This window comes from Helianthus annuus, chromosome 10 (genome assembly GCF_002127325.2).
Source record: "Helianthus annuus cultivar XRQ/B chromosome 10, HanXRQr2.0-SUNRISE, whole genome shotgun sequence".
In the NCBI taxonomy this organism is placed as follows: Eukaryota; Viridiplantae; Streptophyta; class Magnoliopsida; order Asterales; family Asteraceae; genus Helianthus; species Helianthus annuus.
Genome location: NC_035442.2, coordinates 165,886,824 through 165,896,585, shown reverse-complemented (window position 1 = coordinate 165,896,585; position 9,762 = coordinate 165,886,824). Strand labels below are relative to the sequence as shown.

Sequence of the window (9,762 nt, the reverse complement as noted above, 5' to 3'; positions counted from 1 at the left end):
AGTACTAATTTAACATCATCATAAATCATGTTGTTAATTACGTATAATGCGTAGTGCACTCTTTTCCCTTAGCTACGGTTTTGTCTCATTGGGTTTTCCTGGCATGGTTTTTAACGAGGCAGAATTATAAAGCACATTAAATAATTATTTGACATATTTACAATCTCGAGACACGGGATAGTTCCACAAGAACAATATGGCGTCCTGGGTTATGATTGATATATATTAGACTTGCATAGAGTTCGATCTCAATCCAGATACAAGTTATGAAGGTCGAAGATTTCAGCATATTTAAGAAGTATGTAAATTAGAGTTGATCAAGAGAAGCTCAAGCCATACTGTATGAAGACAATGTAGACAACAACACTTAAATCAAAGAACACTACGCCAAATATCAAGTCAAGCAATTGTCACAGAAGATTGGATTCAACATCATCAAGATTTACAAGTAAAATTGAGGGGGAGTAATGTACCCATAATATACAAAGTGTATGTACTCTTTTTCCTTAATGAGGCAACATACCTGATCCAGAAGTATCAAGGGGAGACAATACGAGCTGCACTCTTTTTCCCTTAGCTGAGGTTTTGTCCCACTGGGTTTTCCTAGCAAGGTTTTTAACGAGACAGCATCACCAAGCGTATTAAAGAATAGTATATCATCATGTCGATAGTCAAGGGGGAGTGTTATGAATGCATCCACTATTAGTGACTATCCACATTTCTAACCCCCATGTCATATTTATGTTTGTATTAATGTTATAGCCTATATATATAGTGGGTCATGTATTTTATATGTGATATCAATAAGAAATTCATCTCTTGTACTCCCATTCTCTTCTATACATTGCTAATAGATTCTAGTTATTACACAACAATTATTATTTTTTTTATTTTTTATTTTTTATTTTTTTTTGCATATAACGGAAAAACCACAATTTCATTAACTGGAGTAAAATAAATTTAAAAAAAAATTGACACCAAACCAAAATATCGTTATCTTCCTGCTTCGCCGTGGTGTGTGTGTGTGTGTGGCTATCTTCCTTCCCCTGCTCTCTTCATCTTCAACCTGAACCCTAACAATCCTGCTCATGAAAGTTTACACTTCCGATTGCTGACTGAATGACCTCCTCATGCCTTTATTAGATATCATTACTCCCCAATCTCCATTCACGAACAACAACAACAACCTCTACTCCATTGGATTCCACTCAATTCATCATGCTTCAACCGCCAGATGGAGGAGATATTGCCACAGTTTCACCGCTCGTATTCAGGTATCTCGTGGTCGCATGATGATTAGGGCAGTTGCTACTTTAGAACCTTTATCTACTGGCAATAAGGAAACCGATAATGCACAACAAGTACCTGCAATTGAACCTAAATCTTCAATTGAAGATGATAAGGAGTTGTTGAGACGTAAGAGGATTTCTAAGGCTAATAAAGGGAAAGAGGCTTGGAATAAGGGGGTTAAGCATAGTCCAGGTAGTAATAGTTGTTTTATTTCATATTTATTTATATGTTTGATGATTTCATTATATAATAATACGAGGAGTAAGGTTCTTCTACAAATGGGCTACGCAGTGGCATAACGGTAAATATTGTCAATATTATATAACTAGAGTAGTTATATGTTTGAGCTGAATTAGAATATAGTTACATAATTACGCTAGTTATAACAATAACTATGGTAGTTATACAAAGGAATTACTCTACTTACAAAAAGTATTACTCTACAAATACAAATCTTTTTTTAACAAAAGTAGTTATACGAAGTAATTACGCTAGTTTTAAACATAATTACGCTAGTTATATGCAGTGGAGTAATTATGAACATGATAGAAACTTGAAATCCACAGATAAAATTGATAGACCCTCCTTAAGGGCCAACGTCCTCGTTGGTCACAACCCTGGTTTAAAAAAAGTGCATCTTAGGCGCGCCTAGGCGCGAGGCGACCTAAGGCGCGAACCAAAACGCCTTGTGTGACATAAGGCGCAGGGTGTACAAAAGGCGCAGGTGAGGCGCGCTTTTTAGGCTAAAATTTGACCTGAGGCGCAGGTGAGGCGCGCGCCTTTTGTACATGGGGTGTTTCTGTGCAGCTGAGTGTTGTACAACAGGCTTTTTATGCTGTACATTTCTGTTTTTTTTCATTTTAAAACATATATAAAGCTTAATTTTAGCTAAATCAAAGGTTGGGGATGCTAAAAACCTATGGGATATATAAACTAATTTATATAATCACTTTGCGCCTTGCGTACGAAAAGCTCACCGCTTTTGCGCTTTGGGCCTCGGTTTTAGACCTTGTCGCTTTTGTGCGCTTCCCGCTTTTTTAAACCAAGGTCACAGCTGGCTCTTTCCAGGCCATCACTCCATGGGCCACCACTCCGGGCGTCGTTGGTCACGGCTGGCTCTCTCCAGGCCACCACTCCGAGTTCTGGCTTTGATACCAATGTTCTGGCTCTGATACCAATAACGGGTATGTAACAAAACATGTGTGTAATTTGATGTTGCAACTGTCAAATTTAAGCAAGAAGATGGAAAAGTGAAAGAAAAAAATCTATCGAACACCTAATGCAAATTAATGTTTATCTCTTGGTCGATTAATAGCGAACAAAACCAATTCGCAAAAACACGACATAACACTCTGTTACTCCAATTGATCTATCAGTCCGAGTCAACAAAGCTCGGTAACTCCAATTGTGTTTACACGTTTGCCACTGCGTGAAATCTGTTTTCTCTTTGATTCACACATTTTGTAGGTTAAGCCCATTTGTATTTGATCCAAACTCTATATAATACTTATAGTTTTTCTAACGTGAAGATATTTGCAGAAACTCGGCAGAAGATACGTGAGAGAACCAGGCTTGCTATGCGTCGTCCTCAGGTGATTTGTTAATTTGGTTTATGATAACATGTGAATGAATAGATAGCCTTTAGGCTTACAGTTTTAATCTTACATATATGTTGATTAGTAGATGAACGGTTATTTAAACATCAGTTTAGAGTTAAGAAAACTGTTTCTTTTCTTCTGTTTTTATCATCTGTTTATCTGTCATAAGTTTGAACAATGAGTAAACTGCCAAAATGGTCCCTGAGGTTTGGTCACTTTTGCCACTTTAGTCCAAAACTCAAACCTTTTGAATCTGGGTCCCTGTGGTTTCAATTTTGTTACCATTTTCATCCAAAAGCAAATTCTGGTCAGATTTTTCAGTTAACATCCAGCTTTTTTGTCTTTTCCTTCTTTTTACTGAAGGGCAAAATGGTCAGATTTTTTAATTTGTTATAATAAAACGTTAAAAGACCGTTTTGCCCTTCATTAAAAGGGAGGAAAAAGATAAAAAAGCTGGATGTTAACTGAAAAATCTGACCAAATTTTGATTTTGGATGAAAATGGCAACAAAATTGAAACCACAGGGATCCAGATTCAAAAGGTTTGAGTTTTGGACTGAAGTGGCAAAAGTGACTAAACCTCAGGGACCATTATGGCAGTTTACTCTTTGAACAATTGAAGAACCTATTTACATATACAACATCTGTTTATGCAGGTCAAGATGAAACTTCTTAAGGGAATACATAAGCAAACGTGCGTCTTTTTTCATTCGTATCTTTCAATAATACTATTTCTTCAACTTTCCAATGCTGTTGTTGACATTTAAATCTTGATTTTATTAAAGTCAAACGGCTTTTCTTTCCTTCATGCTATTTGTATACTTTGAACCATTGTGCAGTCTCGAGACAAGGTTAAAGATTGCAGCGGCGGTGCGACTCACATGGGACAGGAAGCGGTATAACCGGAGGATGATAGCCCGTTGCCACAGTGAGTGGCTTAATCTACTAGCAGAAGCTTCTAGAAAGGGCTTTTGTGGTGAGGAAGAGCTGCAGTGGGACTCTTACGATGTCATCAACCAACAGCTCGGTAAGGAGTTTAAAGAAGGTATTGAATCAAGAAAAAAGACACGTGGGTCCGGCCCAGGGGTACGAGCACCCAAAACCCTCGAGCAGAGAAAGAAAATCTCAGAGGCCATTGCTGCCAAATGGGCCGACCCTGTAAGTTTTTGCTACACATAATGGATTCCGCTCTAAGCCCTTCATTTCAGTTTTAGATTGATGGATTAGTTTCATATATACCCTTACAAACTTGAAAATTTTCATATATACCCAACCAAAACTAAAAATATCATATATGCCCTTACAAAATAGTTAAAATATCAAATATACCCAATTTATTAAAAACACTCTAATAAATAATCATTTTACCCTTATTTTTTTAACTTCAAGTTTTCATATATGCTCATCTTTCAACTGCATATTTTTATATAACACATTTTAAACTTAAATTTATTTTTACCCATTTTTATTTTTGTTTTTCTATTTTTTCCCATAAACAATAGTATTCTTCATATATAATATTTAAGCTAAATATTTGTAGTTAAAGGTCATATATGAGATTTCAAAGTTTTAGAAAAATAAGGGTAAAATTGTCATTTGTTAAATTGTTTTAAATGAATTAGGTATATATGATATCAACTATTTTGTAAGGGTATATATGATATTTTGCAAGTTTATAGGGGTATATATGAAATTGCCCCTAGATTGATTGTTTATGGAGGAACTCTTGTTTGTTTAATTATGTTGGAACAGGCGTATCGTGATCGGGTTTACTCTGGCATAGCTAAACAGCGTGGCAAAGATCCTGAGGCTAGAGATCCCGATTGGGGGACGAAAAAGAAGTCACCTAAAAAAGTCAAACCCGTGAAGGACAGGTTGTACGATCCCAAGGCTAGAAGTCAACGGGCTAAGGTAAAGACAAGTAGCGGTCCTATAAAGGTACCACCACAGGCTAGATTCAAGGACCCGCATGCTAGATACAAGTTAGAGATGATAAAGAGTATTAGAGCACAGAGAGCAGCTTCAGATCCCAAAATAAGTGAAGCTATCTTAAGAGCCAAGTAAGTTCACCTTTCGAATCGTAGGGGAAGTGTCTGGCTTTGCGTTTTGATAGTGATTATCTGATTATTGCGTTTTCGGTTCATATATAACAGTTATTGGTGTTTGGGTACAGTGAAACTTATTCCTAGGCCTGTAAACGAACCGAACGTTCATGAACTGTTCGTGAATTTGTTCGGCGGGAAGTTCGTTTATGTTTGTATATTAAATAAACGAACAAACATGAACAAATTATTTGTTAATTTAATTAAACGAACATGAACACACGTGGTGTTCGTTTATTTATGTTTGTGAACGTCGTTCATTTATGTTTGTTAATATTTTAATAAATAATAAATACATATGGAATTATATTTATATGAATATAAACATAAAGGGGGTTCTTTAACTACTTATATACATATAACTAATTGATAATTGGGTTTTCCAGTAATAAAAATGGCCTTTCCAATGTAACTTATCATAATTAATCAATAATTAATATAAAAAAGATACTTTATGTCTGCTTCGAGCCGGGGGTCTCACTGGAAGCAGCCTCTCTATTCCTACAGGATAGAGGTAAGACTGTCTACATCTTACCCTCCTCAGACCCTACCTTAGCTTTGCTATTGGTGGGATTTACTGAGTATGATGATGATGATGTTTATGTTCGTTTAGGTTCATGAACTGTTCGTTTAGAATTTAAACGAACGAACATAAACGAACACGAACACGAACAAAAAAATGTGTTCGATTATATGTTCGTGTTCGGTTAAAGTTAAAAGAACAAACACAAACATGCTTGTGTTCGTGTTCTTTCTGTTCATTTACAGGCCTACGCTATTCCAACTATCTTGGAGTAGTTGCAAGAAAACTGATTATGATTATCTAGTTATGTAGCTTTTTAATCCTTAAATAACCAGAATTTGCCAAACACTCGACAACTAATTATCTTATCATCGATTCATCTCAACTTCAAATGGTAGAACACATCCAAGCACACAACTAATTATTTTATATCACATTATTGCTTCAAAATGCAATGCCAAACACCCCAATTAGTTTTTATAACTTAAAAATGTATAGCGAGACTAAAGAAATTATTGTTCTTTCAGTATTTTGATTGGTGAAGCTCAGAGAGCTGCAGAGGCACTAGAGGCGGCAGCGGCAACGAGTCCGACAGCGGAAGCTTCGTTAATTGAAACCAGAAAGTTGATTGCTGAAGCAAAGAGTTATATCAAGTCCATAGAGATGGGTAATAGTGGATCTGCAGGGGCTAGTTTTGACAAAGAGGAGATAGTTGAAGGTGTAAGGGAAATCGAGCAAAGAGGAGTGAACGGAACAGGATCTTTAGATATTGCAAAGTTTGGTGAGGAGGAGGGTCTTCAAGCAAATGTGAATGGAGTAGAACATGTTAATCTATCATCAACGGCAACATCATCGTCATGGAGTGATTCGACTTTGAAGACCAAGGAAGTGAAAGAAGATGGTGAGAAACAGGAAAAAGGAGGCAAAAGAAGAAAATGGGTTTGTGGGAGGCTGGTTGAAGTTGATGAAGATGGAGATGAGGATGAGGATGAGGATGAGGATGAGGATAAGGATGGAGATGAGGATGAAGATGAGGTGGATTAGTAGATTAGAAGCTGTAGTTGTAGTTGTTGTTTGTGCATGTGTAATATAAAACTAGACAAAAAAGCATGTCATGACTTGGCCTTTATGATCTATGCTTCCATTTTTTCACTATATTACTTGCTCTATGTTCACTCAATATAAATCATTTTATCCACAACTTTATAATATGTTATGTTAAATTTCAGTTTTGGTACATAAAAACAACATAAACGTCATCCTAGTGGGCAAGAGGAATTATCTCTTGTAGGGAGACCAAGGTTCAATCCTTGAGAGGTGTAAGGGGTGAGGGGGTGGTCACTAGTGATAGAATTCTATCACTCACAAGCACCAATCAAGTTCCGCCATGTCATCAACCATTTTTCCATCACTCACCACCACACCCAACAATTTCCCCCCAACCAACAATTCCTCTCACAAAATCTGGCCATCACGCCGTTGAATTTTACACGCGTTACATTACCACGCGTTATAAACTCATGGTGGGGGGTGGGAATATTGAAAGTTCAACGCGTTGAGTTATGCATCACGGAAAAATAATGGGACCGCCCCCTGTCCCCTAAGTATTTAAGGGGAAAAATTAGCCGTTAAAAAAAACATAAATTACATAAACATTCATTCTAGTTTTGGGACATTAAAGTCACAAGCTTCATAAACCTACTAAAAACATAACATTCTAGTTTTGGGACATTAAAGTCACAAGCTTCATAAACCTACTTAAAACATAAAATTACATCATATCATCATCATCGCCGCTCCTGTCCCCGTCTTCTTCATCATTTTTGTCTCCTACATTTGATGCCCCAAACCAGTCTTCTTTAACATCTCTTTAGCTACATCACACGAAGGGGGAACCTTGTTGCCTTTTGGAAGTGAAGTTTGCAGCAACTTGAGCAGCTGATCAATTGAAGTATCAGTCAATTCGTCTTCCGCCTTGAGATGCATAAGCTTTGCTAAAAAGTCACCGGTAGAATACTTGGTACAACCAGGATATAATTCTTCCTTAAAAATGTCTTCAAAATCATCACGAACACATTTACTCTTTGTACCCGAGTTCCCTTCGTTAAGGTTCGCATCCTTTTCCTTACGCTTCCCCGTAAGGTCTTTGATAACACCATCCTTATCATTTCTTGGCGCATGGCCATCTACAACTATGACGGGAGGCCGTGGCCTTTCACCATGATAGACCCATGTCGTGTAATACCGATAGAAACCGAAAGAATACATATGAAATTTCATTTTTGTGAAGGGTATTAAGCCACAATTTTTACATTTTGCACACGCACATCTAACATTCCCTTCGCTGTCAATCTGTCCTTTGCACATCTCGATAAAAGAATTGAGTCCTTGCTCGTACTCAGGTGAGTTACGTGGAGAGTTAAGCCAACTTTTATCCACAGACATGATGCAACTGAAACATAATTTAATAGAGTTAATTACATAGTTATAGTTAGTCCTTGTGGTTTGCACAAACTAACATACTTAGGTACTAATAGTTTAAAATCACATTCTAGGGTATTAACTTTTCATTTTGTACCGTTTGGAGGTATTAACGTTATTTGTAGGTTTAAAATCACATTTTATTAGTACCTAAGTATGTTATTTTGTGCAAACCACAAGGACTAACTATGTTAATACCCTAGAAGTTAATCCCTCCAAACGTTACAAAATGAAAAGTTAATACCCTAGAAGGTGATTTTAAACTATTAGTACCTAAGTATGTTATTTTGTGCAAACCACAGGGACTAACTATGTAATTAACTCTAATTTAATATAAACAAACAATCATGTAATACACATTTAAATCCTAAATGAGATAAAGTATTCAAAAAGCAGTCCCAAATTAAACGAGGACAAACCAAAATTAGTTTCTAAATCAATTTCGGGCAAGTATTTTTAAGCTCATGATATTTCAATTTCGGAAGGGTATTTCTAAATCATACATACATACATACAAACACACCCATCTGTATGTGCGTATATCACAGATGAGTGTGTTTTCATGTATGTATGTATGATTTAGAAATACCCGTCCGAAATTGAAATATACATACATACACACATGAGCGTAGCTTAGTGTAAAGTGGGGGTGCACCCGCCCCAAATGTTTCGGTTAGAAGTGTAAAATTTCCTATTTTTCGTCCGAAAATTTTAGAATTATATATGATTGTCCCCCAATTATTTTGCCTAAATATTTATACAATATATAAATTGGGTCCCATGACTTTCCATCCACTCAAAACTTTTGGTCAAGCTTCGCTACTGCTGCTACTGTATTATATACACACGTACATATACATCCATGCGTACACATATATAATAACCATTAATCCCAAACCAATTGGCAATTAGACAAATTAAATAAAGAAATCTGGTTTTGAGTTTTGCTTACCCCAAAGTGAAATTCACCCGTTTTCAAATCAACATGTTAAACAGAACAAAACCCTAAACTCCGCAGTTAATTCTTAAAGTCAGATTCTATAATATTAATTCATAATAAGAACCCTAACAATAACATCATAATACTAAAACACAACAGAAGGAAGAAAGAAGAAGACTTACATGAATGAAGAGGTGAGGTGCAAGACGAAGGTGGATGGAGGGAAATCTGGGAAAGGAGTATAAATGGAGGGAAAATTTTGTGGGGGGTGGGTTTTCGAGCAAACAGCAGCCGTTGGATCAAGCCTCTTAGCAACGGCCAGGAACCATCCTCGGTACTGCTCCCGGATTCATTGTCGCCGCTAATATAGGATGTTGCCGTTTTTTGTAACTGTGCCACGTTTGCATATTTGTTCCCATGTTCTTCCCTAGTTGATAGTCTTAGGTTTACATTTTAGTTTGCATGTTTAGTAAGTAGTAACCAATAACCCACGTTTCCTTTATTGTTGATTGTATTTATACACCTTCATCAAGTTAATGAAACAAGAAACTCTCTAGATTTCTTGGAGCTTGACACGGATTATTTATCTTTCAAGCTTAATCCACTCAACGGATACCTATCAGATGAGCTCGGTACAAACTGGTACCGGTACTGAAAATCCTCAAAAACGGGTATAAGTACCGGACTGATACTGAAAATATTCTGGTTCGGTAAATTCGGTACCGATACCCGGTACCATTTGCTCATTCCTACCTGAGGAGACTGTTGCTAATTGCTTTTGCCGTCTATGCACAGTTGGATCTGACAGGCACCTATGTATAGACACACA

General features: G+C 36.7%; 2 protein-coding genes across 3 annotated transcripts; one reads left to right on the top strand and one right to left on the bottom strand.

Annotated features, from left to right (window-relative positions):
* Positions 1-945: 945 nt before the first annotated feature.
* Positions 946-6,710, top strand: LOC110886403 (nucleolin-like). 2 transcript variants are annotated; one of them, XM_035978759.1, is made up of 6 exons: positions 946-1,482; positions 2,830-2,882; positions 3,544-3,581; positions 3,727-4,045; positions 4,640-4,947; positions 6,040-6,710. In XM_035978759.1, the coding sequence occupies exons 1-6, from the start codon at positions 1,131-1,133 to the stop codon at positions 6,554-6,556; spliced, it is 1,587 nt and encodes a 528-aa protein (XP_035834652.1). In that variant the 5' UTR covers positions 946-1,130; the 3' UTR covers positions 6,557-6,710. The 2 variants fall into 2 exon arrangements, with proteins under 2 accessions (XP_035834652.1, XP_035834653.1); XM_035978760.1 differs by having other exon boundaries at positions 2,820-2,882.
* Positions 6,711-7,140: 430 nt separating this feature from the next.
* Positions 7,141-9,423, bottom strand: LOC110886402. Its single transcript, XM_022134191.2, has 2 exons — positions 9,116-9,423; positions 7,141-7,964 (listed from the first exon to the last, which is right to left on the bottom strand). The coding sequence occupies exon 2, from the start codon at positions 7,955-7,957 to the stop codon at positions 7,343-7,345; it is 615 nt and encodes a 204-aa protein (XP_021989883.1). The 5' UTR covers positions 7,958-7,964; positions 9,116-9,423; the 3' UTR covers positions 7,141-7,342.
* Between the last annotated feature and the right edge of the window lie 339 nt (positions 9,424-9,762).

What these genes read in the sequence shown, in the direction of transcription:
- LOC110886403 (XM_035978759.1), top strand. Translation starts at nt 1,131, where the DNA reads ATGCCTTTATTAGATATCATTACTCCCCAATCTCCATTCACGAACAAC. An exon ending in CTGCCAAATGGGCCGACCCT is followed by an intron (nt 4,046 to 4,639) that starts GTAAGTTTTTGC and finishes ATGTTGGAACAG; the next exon opens with GCGTATCGTGATCGGGTTTA. An exon ending in GAAGCTATCTTAAGAGCCAA is followed by an intron (nt 4,948 to 6,039) that starts GTAAGTTCACCT and finishes TTGTTCTTTCAG; the next exon opens with TATTTTGATTGGTGAAGCTC.
- LOC110886402 (XM_022134191.2), bottom strand. Translation starts at nt 7,957, where the DNA reads ATGTCTGTGGATAAAAGTTGGCTTAACTCTCCACGTAACTCACCTGAG.